General features: G+C 36.1%; 2 protein-coding genes across 4 annotated transcripts in view; one reads left to right on the top strand and one right to left on the bottom strand.

The window, feature by feature from the left end:
* Positions 1–18332, top strand: part of LOC100648282 (neutral ceramidase) — a 45243-nt gene that overhangs the window by 15716 nt on the left and 11195 nt on the right. The gene's annotated exons all lie outside the window — the stretch shown is intronic.
* LOC100648004 (cuticle protein 19) lies at positions 1617–8002 on the bottom strand. Its single transcript, XM_048408053.1, has 3 exons — positions 7820–8002; positions 3953–4225; positions 1617–2362 (listed from the first exon to the last, which is right to left on the bottom strand). Exons 1-3 carry the CDS (start codon positions 7826–7828, stop codon positions 2075–2077), a joined length of 570 nt encoding a protein of 189 aa, XP_048264010.1. The 5' UTR covers positions 7829–8002; the 3' UTR covers positions 1617–2074.

Below are 18332 nucleotides of genomic sequence, written 5' to 3'. Positions count from 1 at the left end.
GCTTTTCCTCGATTACGTTTATGCCCATTCTTTCTCTTCTTCTTTTTTTTTTACTTTGGTTAGTCAGAGGATATTAATTTCAAGGAAGCCTTTCTTGAGCGACGAAGAGGAAAGATGTTCTTTGTCGAACAAATTCGCAGTGATTAAATCATTATTCTGTAAATAACATTCGCTGTGATTCGTATCTTCTGCTTTCTTCTTGATATTGGAACTAGCAATCTGTAATGTATATCTATGTATATATATGTATATCTCGTGCATAAGTTAACTTAAATAATAATAATTTAAATTATATGACAGAAGTAAGATAAGTACATTGCCGTCTATAAATACAAGGGTACCTACTGGTTATATTTATTCGGAAATTGTTCTAGGAAATTTTCCAGATTTTTTGCTCAGATAGCAAAGTGACAGATACAATTCTTCCTTTTGCACACCATTGAAGAAGTCAAATCTGCACTTTTTCACAAAAAAATACGCAGCCAATAAATAAAACCATTTGCAGCATAGACGAAATGATTGGAAAACAGCAAATTTACAGGAAATAAATGAAAATATTTTCGTCAATTGAAAATTTCGCCAATTAAATTTCCAATCACCTGGTTATTTATTTAATAATGCAACATAATATTTATTACGAAATATTCATAAATTTCTTCCCGGTTCTCTGCTCTTTCTTCTGAAATAAAATTATAAAAAGTTCCTCGCCTATTAAAATTCTACATTTCTCCTGGTACCTTGGATCAAACGTTTCTGATTTCTAAGAACAACTAAAGAAAGTATAACAAAGTACGATAATTCATTTTTTAGAGCGTTCAGCCAAATGATTATCAACATGGTCACTGCTCGATTCCTTTTCTCGCGTTCCTGGTGTCTGTTATCCAATCACGAAGAATTTATTTTTCATCGAATTTCTTGGCAAAATCATCGGATAAAACAGAATGGAAAGTTGTTTCGCTACTGTTCAAGTACACGAGCAAATCGTTCTTCGCCCCGAGGCACTTTCTACCGATTAACGAACAGTAAACACTCGTTTACATATCCTCCCGATAATTCGGAGGGTCGTCAGCTGGAAACTCGTTTCTTCGAATGGAAATTTCTCCTGGGAACATGTTTTTGTTATGAGCATTTCTTCTCTTTTTTTAAGTTTCGCGAGGAAGATCAAATTCCTTCGGAGACACTCATATACCTTGGACGATGAATAATTTACCATTTCTTGGCCCGTCTTTTTGGCACGCTTTCCATCTTCAAGCACCTCTGGCGATTAAAATATAATTACACCGCGGATATTTATTCATTTATGAGAAACCTGTTTTCAGCATTTCTGCGCCATTAAATTTCCCATAAATACGTATCTGAATATTTCATGTTTATGTACGTTATGTTTGTACTGCGATATTTTTGTACACATTCAAAATTTAGAATTAGTCGAAAAAGTCAACGTTCGAAAATGTGAATGACTCGAATCGGTTAACCCCTTGGTTCATAAGAAATTTTTTTCAAGGTCTGAATTTGAAACAAATTCAAAGGAAATCTTCTCGGGGCATAATAAAAAACTTTTGGGTGAAAAATGGCAGAAATTATAGAGAATGATGAATTATCGACAATAACACAGCATTGATTAATTATTAATTTATTTTCGTATTATAATATACGTATTTATTCAACACACTCGGTGTTGAAAAATACTGTTCCACCTTTGGAATTACACGTCTCTTCTTTTTCATAAAAAATGTCTTTATTTCAAACAATAATATTTATCTCGATACACTTCGCCGCCTTTTCTCTATTTCTTCGATCGCTGGATCGAAATGCACGGAAAAGAACGACGCAACATGTGCATCGGTAGCAATGGAAATGTCAGAAATCTGCATATTATCTATACTATAGATCCTATAGGATGCTGAAGTAGTCCTTGTTTTTTAATATTTCAACCATAGTTTATCACAAATTCGACTCGATACCATAAAACGAGGAGTTAATCGTCGACACGTCTCACTTAAATAAATTCTTTCTAACCCTGTTCCTGCTTTTTTTTTGTTTCTTCCTCTATCACTCGAATATATTCGTACGATTAATAATGATGCTTTTCGTATTCCTCGTAACTATTGTAGTACGCCGGCGAAACGTATTTTGCTACGGGAATTGGTTTAGGGTGAATCGCTGGTCCGACTTTCTTAACCACTGCGTTGAAGCCATTATGGTCGTCGGCAGTGTATTCGACGATTCTGACGCTACCGTCAGGCTCGTTGACGCTATAAGATCCGTGAACCACGTCACCATCACGAACTTCGTGCTGAGTCTTCACATCCCCTGTGTGAGGATCGTGAACGCCATAGTTGAAAGTGTATTTTGGATGAGCCTATAATAGAAAAGAAGGAATTTCTATTTATATTTTGTTAATAAATAATTTATTCATAAGGAAGAGTTTCTGTCTATAATTTGCCAATGAATTTCTATTTTTATTTCTATTTGTATTTGTATATCTATTTCTATTTCTATTTATAAGTTGTTGATGATTTTCCGCTTAATTTAGTCAAGTTTTCTATTTATAAATTGCTGCCGTACAGTGGTACCGATACCAAGCCCAGATAAAATAAATCCTTCGAGATTGTGCCAATAAATCTCTATTTATAATTTGTTGATAAATGTCTATTTATAATTTCTTGGTAAATTTCTATTTATCATTCTACTATTTATAAATTTCTGTCGCACAGCGATATTAAATAGCGAATCCAGTAACACGAGTCAAGAAAGATTTCGACCAAATTTCGAGCAAATTATATTTTTCTACCATCAACAAAATTTCTTTCTGAACAAAGTAAGGAGAGGTCGTATTTGAGATGCGTAATTTCTCCTTTTAATTTTACGTCAAACATCTTCTTGAAACATTAGGAATTCTTTTTGTTTTCTAAAACGAGACCGATATTGAAATATAAAGACGAAATTACGTAATTTCAACATCTAAATTTCTCCAAAGTAGCTGCCGTGTATTTTGAATGGAACGAAATTTCATAAGCGATTTTCCACGCGACGGACGTTCAAACGATCTCTAACGAGCGATCGTTACGAGAAAGCGTCGCGGAAACGTTCGCGACAATGAGATACGTCGCGGAAGAAGTTCTTATGCCAAGCACTGCTTTTCACAGGCTGGAATTTCAATTAACATAGAGGCGAGGCAAACGTCACGCCTCGTGCTCTGAACTATTTGCGATACGATACGCGATTTCAAATACAGATCGCCGATAATTAGTATCTTATCTGGTGATCGACGATCGCTAATGGCGTAATTTACTACAACTTGTTTTCTGCATCGCTTGTAATCTCATCTTAATCGCAAGCGAATGATACGAAAGATATTAAGTTAAAATATTGGTTTGCCTGGAAAGTTCCTTCCGAGTTTTAAGGAATTTGGTCAACGCGAAAAATCATGTTGGAAAGTTTTTCGCCGAAAAAGCCTGAGAGATTCTGGAAGGTTGGAATATTCAAATTGCGTGAAGGATGGACAATCAAAATGTAAATCGAAACGAACGACAAATCTTCGTTTGTTCTTCTCTTGATTTTCTCTTCTCCTGGTTTGATTTTCTCTTCTTTTTTTCAAAAGTGGTTTTGTAGATGATTTTTTGTTTTGTTTTAACAACAAAATTTTCTACTTTTTAGAGGATATTGTAATTTTTATTCTGTAAAAAATGATTTTCCTTCTTTTAAGAATAAATCTTTTTGTCGCCGTAGGCAAATGGAAATTTTTGTTCCGACAGAGATTAAAGATTTTATCCGTAAAAATTTCGTTCCACGGTGATAATTATAGAAGTGAAATAGCAAGTATCTCGAGTTTTACAAAGATTGTACGTAATTTTTCAAGTGATCGAATTGTTATCGGATAAGGAACGATGGAATATTTATTTTTAAGTAATTAAGATAAACTTAATGAAAAATAGATACAACTGCTTACGTAGTAATCGTGTTCGTGATCAGCATGATGATCGTATCCGTGAGATCCATGATCGAGGGTCGCTGCAACTTGAACAGGTGAGGCGGAAACCGCGTGAACCGGAACCGCTACCGTTGGTAGAACCGCGTGTCCTTCGTATTGAACAGCAGATCCTGAGTATCCTTCGAGACCCTCGTAATCCGCGTATGAGATTCCATGACCGCCGTCGTAACCGCTTAAAACCACTGCGTGGCTAACTGCAATCGTTGCGCATAAAAGGCATAGAATCTGAAACTAAAATTTACATTTTCTTCTTAATTAACAATACGACTGTGCTGATTAAATTCTAGTCAAAATTTTACAGAATTTTTCACACCACAGGAAGAGCTACCATAAATTCGTCGAACAATTTTACAACTTTTTTAAAGCTTATTTTAGATTAAAATGTATAACGAAGCTTTTCTTTCTCTAGAATTATTAAAAATCGAGGAAGGACATTTTTTTGCGCGTCATTATAAATTTTCCATTTCCTAAAACATTAGATTCAGGAAGTGATAACCACCGTATAATTCAGGTTAGCCAATTTTCACGTCCTTCTCTACTATCTTGCGCGGCATAAAGAACAATGTACAATTACTATCATCGTTTCTATAGAGAAGCTAACAGAAAGTAAAAAGCCAACCCATTCGTTTCCAACGCATTTGCATATGAATCTTCGCGTGCGACCTTATTTTTTGAATTCAGAAAGCTTTCAATAAACGTAAGAAGCTGACTGGAGGATAGATCGTAATTCCTGCGGGATTATCGAAAGAATTCTCGAGCGTAAGCAGAAAATCTTTCCTTATACACGATTCCTTGCTGTGGGAGAAGTCGACAACCCATCAAATTAGATTTTTCGATCGGAAGCTCGATTTCCAAGGCACGAGCTATTACAAAAATTTTTCCACGAGCACGCAGTATATCAGAAGCTCGTAAAACAAACGAGATTATGGCGGACATTTCATCGAGCTAATATAGACGATGTGAACGCAATTTTAACGATAACGTAGCAGTATTATGGGAGTGCTGATCTATCTATATCGTTGTAGTTTGCTCGAAAAATTTCGAAGAGAAATTCGCGAATACCGTATGACGCTAACGCAGAATCACGAGTTCGTGACCTTTCGTATCAAAATCTGGTTCAATGATTCAAGTGATAGTAAAAAGAAAATAACTCGGATATCAGCGAAAAAATTCTTGATGAACTACGGAATACTTACAAGATATCGGTACATCTTTTTGTCGATTTTTCGTTGTAAAAATTTTAGAAGAAACGATGATTATTAAATTTACACGGAAATGAATTCTCGTTAAATTTGTAGAAACTTATTGTAACTAATAATAAATTAAGTAGAAGAGCGCAGCGCTAAATATATACAAAGCATGCTACTTTGCTGCATAACTAACCAAAAGTCAAGCTATGTAACTTAAAATTTACTTCAAATTAAAAAACTAGTACGTTATGTAAAACTCCAAGTCCCGATAGAAACTTAAATTCAACGTAGACTGATCAAAAATGAATTTCTGTAGTGTCTTCCAATGCTACATAACAATATGCTACATAGTATCGTCTAAATAATTATAGAATTTATAGATAATATAAAACAAGATAATTTTACTAACGCTATATATAAACAATTATTTTAAATCAATGATAAAACACGACCTAAAACTTTGTATCTGAAGATGGCTACGGTTCAAAATTAATAAATTAAAGTCAGCCCCTAACTTAGGACATCTTTGCCGTTGCCAAAAGTATATATTGACATTTGTCCCAAATAAAAGACGATCCAAACTCGATCGAAAGCAAAGCAGAGCTGATTCACAAATCACACGATCAACGAGATCAAAGATATATTTAGCAATTCGATCTTCCTCGCCATAAACACCAGTTTCCGTTTATAACTCGTCGATCGTTTCGGTTTACCTCGACTATTGGCTAAACGATACTCTCGTTAAAACTCCCTAGTCGTTAAACGTTTTTCGGCGGCAACAAGATCAACGCGAGGGGAACTTGGAAAGTCATCGTATGGCTCGAGAAAGTTTCTCGAGTTTCGTCTTTCGTGTCGCTTCACGAGCTCTTCCCTTCCCGAGAAAAGTGTCCTTTTTCACTTTCTCGCGTCGACCTTGCTCCGTAAACTAATACGAATCCACAAAAGTAGCTACACCGCTTCCGTATTTCGCCTGCGGATCATAGACCACAAAACGTTATACAGAAACATATCGACGACCCGACAAAAAAAAGGATCAAGCTCTTGGTACCGCGGTGAATAGATCTCTCTCGAGGTCATCGTCTTTTCAATACGCGATCAAAGAATCGTATTTTTTATAGAAATATATAAATGGAATTCCAATATCGAATAATTGTAAATTTTTAGTTGTTTTTGTTTTTACTGAAATGTACTTAGAACATTCTGTATTCTATATTTTCTGGTACGAGGAAATGTATTTTTTCAATCTACGGTATAGAAAAGTATATGTATAGCTTTTTTTTAAAAAAAGAAGAGCTTCTCGTTAGATCGTTTACCGACAGTTTAATTAAGTTTTAAACACTTCTTTACTACATAGAAACTTTCCAAAAATGCCATCGAACAACTTCCATCAATGAAACACTCGTTTTCACAGAAACCTCCGTTTAAACATAAAGGAACCTTCCAAAACCACCACAAATAGAGCTGTCACCGGACAAAATATCACCTGCAATGTACAGCACCTATTAATAACACCTGTAACTTACTCGAAAAGCAAGTTATATATCCCACGGCTTACCCTTCTATCTTCGAATTTCTCTCAGACGTAGAATACACATAAACATCTCTCAACTGGTCGAGGAGAACATCTTTTCCTGGCTGACCATTTGCCAACTATTATTTACCTATCCATCCAACCAATGTGCAGAGCAATAAACTGCCAGCTATAAATATTAGGACACCTACTCGTTACATTTATCGCAAAACTCTAACTGATTTTACTTTAATTTTAATATTAAATTACTTAACATTAATATACAATTAATTGTCATTAATACTATTTTACATTGCAAGGCACGTCGTATGATACGATTCAAGTAACAGATAACAGCGGTGGAAAGTATTCAATTTGAGTCAACGCATTATGAGCGGCGTATATTATCGAGAGGGTGCAGAAGCACATAGTACGAAACACGAAAATCAAAGCAGTAGGCATAAACGAATCTTTGTAAAACACCTCAAACTAACCTACCACCGATACGAAATAGCACCTATACTATACGATAACTATGTAATAACATCTTTAACCAGTCATACATCTCTCACCTTACACCTTTCCATCTTCAAACTTCTCTCGGAAGAAAAATGCACACAACCGTCCCTTCGCTGTTCGAACCAAACATCATTTCCTGACCCCTTGACAATATACAGATACTTCAACTATTCTAACTATCGATGGTACGTAGAACTACGAAACACGAGAATTAAAGTAGCGGATATAAACGAATCTTCGAAAGATACCGCAAACTAATCTACCACGTTAAAGTACCATCTGTACCAAACGATATCAACTTCCTTCGAAAACTTCCTTCCAATATGTCCCTTTCCTTACTATTTCATCTTGAAACTTCTTTCAAAGGAAGAATACACACAAGCATCCCTTAATTAATCGAACCAAACGCGTTAGCTCCTGTCTGAACCGATATACAGCGTACATTCCAATTATTCATAGGGTGAAGAGGTCGTAAGAAACACGAGAATTAAAGCAGAATCAACGAAAGAGGCTACATAGATGTCCGAAAGAAAAACTTGCACGGTGTCACGCGCGCACACGGTCCCGGCAGTTTCCGGTTTCCGGTTTCCGGTTCTCCCGTCGTACCTTCGGCATTGTTGTCGATGCTGCGTGTCTCGTGTGTTGCCGGTGTATGCGAAAACAGCGCGATACTCACTGATAGCCGTTATTCCGAAACGATGCCCTTATATCTATCTCCCACCCGCGCCGCGTCTTTCGTTCCGGGCAAAAGCCCTCGTCCTCCTACTGCGTTACCCGTGTGCCACGACACTCCCACCTCAACCAAACGATCCTCTCCATGTTTTTCCTTGGAGGAGAAGAGAGGGTGGCGAGGCGATGCGTCCACGTGCCGGCGAAAGGATGCCTCGGTCTCTTGCGGACACTTCCGGTCGGCCGCGAGGACTCGCGGCTCGAGTCGCGGTTGTCGATGCATCGAGAGATTCGATTTCGTGACGCGCGATTGCGATTGTGGTTTCGAATGATTTTGAATTCGCATTTGCTTTATTTCGTAGGGATGTTGACATCTCCGCGTATTTTCTCCCATGCCCTGATGGACAGATCTTTTTAATTTAGTTACAGTATTTTATAGTGGAAAATGTAGCGAGAGGTTATTGAGTTATGGAGTCGTCGAATTCGACGTGGATTCTTTAGTTTGCGTTAAACTTGACTTTCTTAATTATCGTGTTTGTTTGTATAGGATAGGATTTTGTAAGGATTTTGAATTTGGATAGCTTATTTCTCAGGAAAGCTAACTCTTTCGAGTATTTTACGCAGGAAAATCATACGATATGGATTTTTTGCTTTCGGTTAGGTTCGCCTTATTGAATTACTCGTATTTTATACGAACAATAAGTTGTAACGTGATTTGATCTGGAAACCTTCGAGCTTTTTGCAAGAGCCACAAATTGTGACTGGACTTCGTTAAATTACCTCAAATTTAAGATAAATTTTAACTACTTTACGAAGCATCGACAAACGCGATATTTTTCCTCCAAATTATATTTCGCTCGATGTCTGCATCTTCTACACAGGTCATGGATTGCAAAGTGATTTATTTTTGTCTTAGATTTATCGACATTTGGTTCTTTACACGCGATTTACACTAGCTTTTTAATAGCCGATTGGACAATCGGACAATCAATTACACAATATTATCTTTGTTATCCAACGAAAGAACGGACAAAAGCTTGTATATCAACTCAGTTACGGATATTCCGACACAATTCCCAAGTAGGAATTAAACTTTCATCTATTACAGATGCATTTTCATTGCTACAACTTTCGTAATCTATTCCCCTTGAAAACTACGAGACAAAGTTTCAGACGCTTCTGCAACGCGATTCTACACATTCGCGTTCCACGCGTAAATCCGGTAAGAAGAGAAGAAATTAATTTAGCAAGAAAAGCAGCTCGTTGAGAAGGAATAGGCGTGGTCCCTGCGAATGTTACGTTAGGGAATGTCGTAATATATTAGCCGAGTCGAAACAAAGCTCGCTCGTGTGCCCACAGGCACGAATAATGGAGCACAGAGCGGCCAAGTTGCGCCGAAGTCGCGATGCAATCGCAAAACAATCTAAATAATCCCTCTGTTCGCGCTAACGACCCTTTATCCCATTCCACTTACTTGGCTACGTGTGAAGTTGCTCTCGCAATCGCCTCGTTTTTTGCTATTTAACAATTTACCAGGCCTGATGACTCGGAAATACCTCGAAAATCAACAGGATCTTTCGTAAATTTGCCCATTCGCTGTGATCTTAATTCGAAAGAAATTGAGCTCAAACGTGAACCCTTTAGTACTCTACTGTTGCATTAGATGGCTATTAATGTCGAGTTTTTCTACTTTCCTGACGCGATTCAGAGGAAACAGTTACTTTTAATTGCAGATTTGAAGCTAACTTTTTATGCTTCGTTGGCTTTTTGTAATGAGATTTCGTTACGAAATTTTGAAGGAAACGAAAGAAATTTTATATAAGGATATAAGGCTGAATCGTTGATGTTCTACGATAATTTCCAAAAGTGAAGCTTTGGCAGCCTGCTGTCCTGGAAAGACGAAGTTAATTCGTCACTCAGATTCTTAGACGTAATTCTTGGACGTAATTATTTCTTTATTTACGAGAGTCTCTCATTTTAAAACGTGTTGCTTCTTGCAATACACTAGTAACGTCATGTTTGCATTTGCGATCAAATTTGAAAAAAGTAACATTTACGAACCTTCCTATCGGACAAATACATTTAATTCCGTGTAGCTGTTTACTGTAAATTATATTGTAAAAAATATTAAATTCATACAAATATTACTCTGGGCAACTTGATGAACCTTAAACGATAAACGTCGTTCATAATTTTTATTATGTAAAACATAAAATACAAGCTAACACGAAGTACCTAAAGAGTACAATTAAATCATTTCGAAACTGTCGTAGTCTATTTATAATGTAATGGTAGCAATTTGGCGATAAGATCTTGTTTTTTATTTTCTTCTTTCTTTTTAAAGCGACCAGAATCTTTAGCGAGTTCGAGATGAAATGACTTCGTCGAGCAAAGTCTTACGCATCGCATTTGAAGTGACGCAATAGTAGAGTATCCACGACAGAGCTCGTTTGTCTACCCGAACGAATGGTACTGCTCCCTTGCACATTAAGCACGCCTGTATAATCACGGAAATGCTTCGTATATGGACGTTATGCAAAGCGACGATTTCGCTCGTTTATTGCCATCAGCAAAGTCGGTCAAGTGCGAACGATACAGAAAAAAAAAGATATCATTTCCAGTTATCGATAAAAAGAGAAATTTCTACCTGATCTTGTTTTGAGCACTCATTCTTCCGGAAAACGTGTTCGCGATCTTAAATCAAATTAATTAAAATATTTACAAGCTGCGCTACATCGAATTTAATTTCTAAATCTTATATCAATTAAAATAATATTTAAAAATTCAAGCACTGCTCATCGAGTCAAATTTTTGAAACTTTCAATAAAATGTTTAATTCAAAGACTAAATTAAAAATTTAGCGATTTAGTTCAAAATACAATTGAATTTAAAAATGGGTCAACTGAAATTGAATTTAATTTTTTAATACTAAATTAAATTTCATCAAAATGTTAACATAAAAATATATTTCTTCGTTCGAATGTAACGATATATGTCATTGTCGATGTGATGCAAAAAATGAGTACAGAGAGACAATGTTGGTATTCAGTGCGTTGATTCGCAAATTGAGATAAAAATTTGCTGGAACGCGGACGAGATTTGGATCAAGCTCTGTATCCTTACCGTGAGTTGACATGAAGATACAGGTCTTTCCACCCCTTACATGATTCACGTACGTGTGTCTCATTTTCAATTCAAATATGAAAGAATACAAGCCAGCCTGCCATAGGTCACGTATATTTTAAAAAAGAAACTTGAATCTTTACAGATTCTATGCCTTAAAAATTTTGCTGTTTGAAATACGAACGAACATTACCGGCAGAATACGTTCGTTTGCGAACAATTCTGGAATTTTAATTTCGAATTTTTATTTCTTAGGAGAAATTTGTATTTTATTATTTACATTGAAATTCTGTCTTTCAAAGAAACTTTTCATTCTGAATTTCAACTCGCCGGATCGAATTTCAGAAGCGATGTTCGTATTTGAACTTTCCACTTCGAAATTTACAGACGAAATTGTCGTTCAAATTCAATTTATTTGAATTTCAATTCAATTTATTTGAATTTCAATTCAATTTATTTGAATTTCAATTCAATTTATTTGTATTTCAATTCAATTTATTTGAATTTCAATTCAATTTATTTGAATTTCAATTCAATTTATTTGAATTTCAATTCAATTTAATTTCAAAAATTCCAATCTATAAACTGATAAACTGAAACTTTTGCAACAAAATCTAACTCGTAATACAAATTTTCAAACATAAATTTCAATCATATATCCTAACCATTTCGTGCAAAAGGCAATAAAACGTTATGTACATTCGTAACACCTCAAATTCTAAATTTCCTCAAATTCTAAATTTAAATATAAGAACGTTACATAAACGTCGGGTTTTCTCATAAGAATATCCTCGGAAAGAACGAGACGCAACGACGAAAAGGTTTGAAGCTAAAATAGGCTTAAGTAATATATAGTTGTGATTACCAAATGTTCAAGTTACCCCATTAGACGTTGAGAATACTTCGGACATTCGAGATACGGATCGATCTCTCTTTTTTTTTCTTTTTTTCACTAAAACGAAACAGTTGGATGTAGTTCGAACTCGTAGAAGGACCTTGCGCGTGTGAGGACGTACTTTACGGCCAGTTAAAGCAGATAATACCCATGGTCAGCCGGCGTGAAAGGGTCATTAAAGAGGAGTACCTGTTACTCGAGCCATTCTATGAACGACGGATCTGCAAAGGCATTCTTTTAACACCTTTTGTAATCATAAACTTAGGTTTCTTCGCTTGAAACAGTTTCCATTGAGCTTCAAAATTCAGAAGAATATTAAACTACTCTAAAAATTAAAGCTACGAGATTTCTGTTTCGGTATTTAAGCGCAAAGAAGGTTTCGCTTTCGAACTTTGCGTTCGAAAACGTGGAATTAAATAGAAATTTAATTTCTAAATTTTAAATCTTTATTTCCGAGAGGGGCTTTCTGGGACTTTCCGAAAATTTCATAATTAAGATCACGTGTAAAAATTTCTGGATTAAATTCTCTACGTTGTATAGTTGTATCGATGAAAGAAGTTTCAAAGAGTAATTAAAAAATAATTATAGACAAAAGTTTCGACTTTTCGATTAACGTATTATAACGAGATTCAAGTATTTTTCTTTGTCTTTTATCAATGCAAGTCTACTTTTTTAATTTCGAGATATTTACGTATTGTGTGCATTCTTCGTGTTTCTTTATTATATTTCTTATATCACAGAAGACATTTATGTAATTTCACTTTCAAGACTAAACTTCCGTATTTTATTATTAAAATCACAACAAAGAATTGTTCAAAACTAAACTTCTTTGATTTATTATCGATTAACGTTTTACTTGTATCTTTAATAATAATAAAATCACGAATGAAGAAATTTTAAGAAGCGCTGCTTCAAATTAATCTCATATATATATAAAAGAATTGTGAAACTGTGAACTGGTAACGTTTGAATCCTTATGTAATTAAATATATAATTGTTTCACGGAACTTTCGTCCGCGCTGGACCATTTCCAAATTAGAAAATCTCCCATTCAATATCCCCACCGCAAAGATTTATTTCATATCTGTCACGTAACGTTCAACAAAAATGTGAAAGCGGTTATTTCCGATTGCAAATGAGTCCAGCGACAGTTTCGGAGCTGGAAAAAGGCTCAGGAACTCGTCCTCCCTGTTTGTTACAATTCTAACAGCCGTTAAATCGTGAAAGGTTGGTTCGTGACCGTAATGTTGAAGCAAACACACACACGTCGTTAGTGCCCTGCCACGGTTTTCACGTTTGCCACCGCGTTCACGTTGCGACGCTGTTTAGTATGACGAACAAACTCCAAATGGCAGAAGAACTTTTGCGGAAAAAGATCGTCCACTCCCACGATTCCATCGTAACCGCTTTTCGCGGCCAATTTCCGGCTTACAGCGATTTCTGATACGAGATACGGCCGAGTTCCTTACTTCCTGTACAAGTTTCCCGTTTTCTTAAAAAAGATCACGCGCCAAATAGTCGTTTCGTGCGACGCTTTAATACGGAACGGTTTTCGGTTTTCTAACTACTTGAGATTGATTGTTGCATATATGAGATATTGAAATTTTATAAATTAGTAAAAATTTAAAGCTATAGTATCGTTAACGTGTTCACCGTCACGCGAATTTTATTATTTTGCCTATGTCACTACGCTAGATACAAATACGTCACACCACGACAACCGATTATCGAAAAATATTACATCGTATCTTCGCACGTCCTTTTTGCCAATGTAACATAAAGGATTCGCATCGTTGAAAATTGTCTAGTCTATGAAATTTATCTTATCTTAATCGTTTTAAAAAGTTTAATAGTAGAATCGGCATGAGTCGCCGTGGGTCGTGTGGCAATCAACGTGTTAAGGAAAATCTCGTCGGCTCAATTTCAAGTTCGCAACTGGGATATATCGTAAAATAAAAAATATTCATGCAATATTCAAAGTACCATTATGGGGAGAGCAATGCTACGCGTGGGTCGCTGGTAACCTACCGAAACTTCAGTGTAACGTAGCTGTCGGAAGTATCCGGGCAAAGTGCAACATGAAACGCGAATATTACAAAAGAGAATCTCTTTAGAAAGATACTATATTTCTTACAAAGTTTGTTCTCCTAAGAAACAACCAAGTTTTACTTTCTTCTCATTTAGAGAAATTTCTCCAATAACGTGTTTGTCTACTATCTTCGAAATATTATCGAGGTAAAGTAAACAGGAGAAAATTACGTAAACGCTTTCATAACGCGCACTGACGCGACTATTGCAGTCAGTATTTTATGAGTTTCGACGAAATAGAGAGACTAACAGAATGGTGGACAGTGCGTCAGAGAAAATGTTAGCAGTACGATAGTTTGACAGTTTGGACAGCTCCTCTAGGACAATTCGTGGTTCCGTATTTAGATTTTGCAGTTTTTAAGGATAAAGTAATTTTACGGAACGTTGAATGAATCGTCTAATACAACCGAAGTCAAGGAATTTAAGGACAGTTGTACCGATTGGAAATTGTATAGATAATAGCGTAAAAAAGAAAATTCTACCAGTGGAAAATTCGAAAAGAGTGTGAAAAAGATAAGATGATCTCGTAATATGAAGATCCATAAAAGTTTGAAAAGACTCGAGTGAATGAGTCATCATCGTTTAGTGTAGAGCAGAACAACCAGAAGATTTTATGAATTAAGCTTAAACGGTGTTGTAGAGAATTACAATTGAATTATTTCGTGAATTATAATTGCAAAATAATTCAATTACATGATATTCAATTACGTTATAATTCAATTACACTCGTGATTACAATAATTAGCAATTAAATCAGTTGAAAAGTTTGAATTATGTAATTTACGTTGTTTTAATCGCTTCGTACTTGACCCACTACGTAATTGAAGTGTAACATAATTAAATTACGTAGTAAATTACAGTGTAATTCGATTAGTACAACCGTGAACCTAAACTACTAACCTGTCGTCTGTGAGTTGACGACCTCTCGCCTGATATCGTAAATAACAATGTTACCAGCAATCTCCTCTCGGCTTCGCTCAGTAGCTTCTTATTAAGTTCACACCTACGCATAGTATTTTATTCTTCTACTACCCTTATTATTTGAGAAATTATCGTGCTGCGTAGTCTATGCAACGAAGAATTAATGCTTACGTAATAATAAAGTATACTGCTTTTTTTTAAGATTAACGAGCACTGCTTATTACGCCAAGATATACGAAAAATATAAATAGGAAAAATTTCGAGACAAACAAATCGATAACCACAAATCCCATCCATATCACAGTCAGCGTCCAGAAAAAATTTGTATTTTGCCCATCGAAACGACACACATGATGGCGAAACACGCAGTTCCAGTTTATAATGGTTGTACCAACAGGAAGCGAGATTGAGTTTCATTTTAAAATGTCTTCTTAATGTTCCTTAAAAACACATCTCGTAAGGATTTCACACATACGTAAACGAAGCTTCGATTGGAAAGAAGTATGCGTTTTGTTTCGTAATCTGACAGACGGAAGGTTAGTAATCATTCTCCATTGCTTCCCCCTAATTCTTTGTACTCTTCCAGCACTTCGCACCACTGTCGATTGGTCACCGTTGTGATGCAACTTATTGTTTACGAGCGACATTTCAATACAATCGTGTGAGAACTCGACGAAACGTGGGGAAGAAATGTCTCGGCGTATCCTTGGCACACCCCGATACGCCCAGCGTTTACAGAAGTTAGGCACTTGCTCGAACGAGACCGCGTTTGGCTTGCAACGAACCTAATAGGCACACACAGCGTCTCAGATTTTAATAAATAAACTTCAGAATCTTCGATAGGAAGATTATTCTAAACAGATACTTCATATAGCTATAGTTTTGAGGAATTATAAGCAGCTGTGATCTCGCGTTGCTCGCAGCATATCGTTTGTAATTGCAGGTATTTTGGAGTTTTTAAAGGGTTCGTTAAAGAAGCAATTTATTGTTCGACTAGCAATTGACTGGTTTAAAAAACCGAACATATCTGTCAAAATATAAAGTTTATTCGATAAGAAAAATTTCTAAATTATACAGGGTCGCACAAACTGCTGCCATAAAACTCGAACAAGCCGAGGTAAAGGAGTCCATTGAACTTTTGTCGGCACATACGCCCTACCGTATGTAAACGAGCATTCTGTTCACTGGATGAAAGAGGGAAGATCGACGATGTTAGATTAGAAGACATTACGTCGCATCGGATTGCTGTTTCGTAACGCGTAATACAGTAAGCAAGTTAAAAAGAAGGTACAAAGTATCGTTGTGCGAATTCTTCTTCCTGAAACAGAATTCGTTCATCGGGGAGCAAAGAGCAGGTATACGCTTGTCATTCCAGAGCAGTAGAGCGATGGAAACGGAACTTGGAATAGTTGACACGATCGCATTTGGATTTCACACCGCGTGTTCCAGAGCGAACGAGAGTGAAACCTATTTGGTTGAATAACCGTGTCGTAACTTACGAGGAAGCTCCTATTTTCGATTTCTTTTTCCACGTTTTCCTCCGCTTCTTAATTTTTTCTTACGCTCTGAAAGGAGTGGCACACCGTCGAACAGCTAACCTGTTGTTTTTATGGCTAACGTCGAAGTTAGTAAACATCTGAAATAAATATTATTATATCGCTTTTTACGCTAAACACACGATCTTAGAAGAATGATTTTCTTGTGAGATTAGTGACTGAACTTCTTTTTATTCGTACTAATCGTGAATCGTGACAAGGGATAATTTTTTACGCTCTTAAAGGAGTCAGTATCGAAGAACTAATAATCGTTGTTTTTAGGGAAAACTAATTGCTTGAAAACAACTATCGATACATGTTACGTGTCACTCTTTGTAATGCAGACACAGTTGTAAAAAAGTGATTCTTCCTGAGTCATTGGCGATTACAATTTTTTCATCTATGCTAAACTTCGCCTATCGCGACGAAAGAATAATACTCTATTGTTAAAGCAAAATTGCACATTATTTTCTGCAACAAGGAAATAGTCAAAAAAAAAAAAAGAAAGGAAAGAGACGTTCACGAGCATTAAATTCGTCTATTTCTTTCATCTTCCCTCAAAATTATAATGTTTGCAAATTAGATGGTGAATCATCCGGAAGTTACGAGAAGCTTACGAGCGACCACAAAATTGCTCGTAAATTCGTACGTTGCAAAATCGGTTTATCGAGTCACGCGTTGCCGGCTCGCGATCTCGTTTCTCAGTTTTGTCGGTTAATTTGCGCAACTATGGCCCCCTTTCGCCATATGTCTACGTAATCTTTTGATTATCGTTTAATCTACGTTATGTCCATCCTCCAGGTTTTTGAAAGTTTTTGGATCTTAGTCGGTGAAGAACGTAGAAACTTTTTATGAGCACATTATGTATATTATGTGAAACATTTCGTGATTTCGTTAATGTAACTGTAACGAGGCTCGATTATATCCAACTGTATTTTCTGAATATGTACTACAAACAGTTTTGTTACATTTCGATTACGAGAAACCTGCGAGTAGCCATAAAATCGCCAAAAAATATCGAATAAAGAAACGTTAAATCATATATCTACGTGTATCTAAATGAATTTCAATCGTTCAGTACAAATTTTGTATTTTATAGAAAAAAGATCGACTGCACAGCTAAGTATACAATTTTGAGTAATGATCATAGTACATTTTACATTCAGAGATATTGACTTCTTGAATAATCAACATTCCGAATAAACGAACAAAGATATCGTACAGGACAGCACGAAGCTTTTACGCAAATTCAATTCTTCCTACCTAATTCACCAAAATAATATATAATATTACGTTCATAATATTTCACACTAAAACCTACCGTTTAAATAACCGTGAAGAATTTTTTTGCACAAATCTATTAATCTTTTGAATAATCAATACTTCCAATCAACTAATATAAGTTACGTATGACACACGAAGTTTCTATTCAAATCACTAGAAATACGAATACGTAGCAGCGTGAAAATAAAAATTTCTAATGCCGAGGAACGTGTGCATCGATCAACGTATATTGCACAATTGATAACAACCTTCCTTATCAGTGGATAAGGTAACGATCAAACGTTAGGAAAACGTCATCGTGCAAAGCTATTTCGCGGGCGAAGGATTTTCATCCGCGGAAGCAGAATCGTGTCTCTGGAGATTATAGATAAACAGAATAATAAGGTGAGATAGTAGACGATTGCAAAGTCCTGTCTCAACAGACGTGGGAACAGGAACGTGTAAACACGTGGATCTCTATGCCGGCTCTTTGCTCGTTCCATTTTTTCTCCCTACCTCTCCTTTCGGCTTCGCGTCTCTTCGTGTCTTCGTGTCTTCGTGGCTCGACAACGCCCAATCGGGAATCGAACAAGTTGCGCAACAAGAACGCTAAGACTGTGTTTCG

This window comes from Bombus terrestris, chromosome 8 (assembly GCF_910591885.1).
Source record: "Bombus terrestris chromosome 8, iyBomTerr1.2, whole genome shotgun sequence".
NCBI classification, from domain to species: Eukaryota; Metazoa; Arthropoda; class Insecta; order Hymenoptera; family Apidae; genus Bombus; species Bombus terrestris.
The sequence above is the reverse complement of the archived record's forward strand: the minus strand, read 5'-3'. Positions and strand labels throughout refer to the sequence as shown.

What these genes read in the sequence shown, in the direction of transcription:
- LOC100648004 (XM_048408053.1), bottom strand. An exon ending in ATCACGAACACGATTACTAC is followed by an intron (nt 2,363 to 3,952) that starts GTAAGCAGTTGT and finishes TTTCTATTATAG; the next exon opens with GCTCATCCAAAATACACTTT.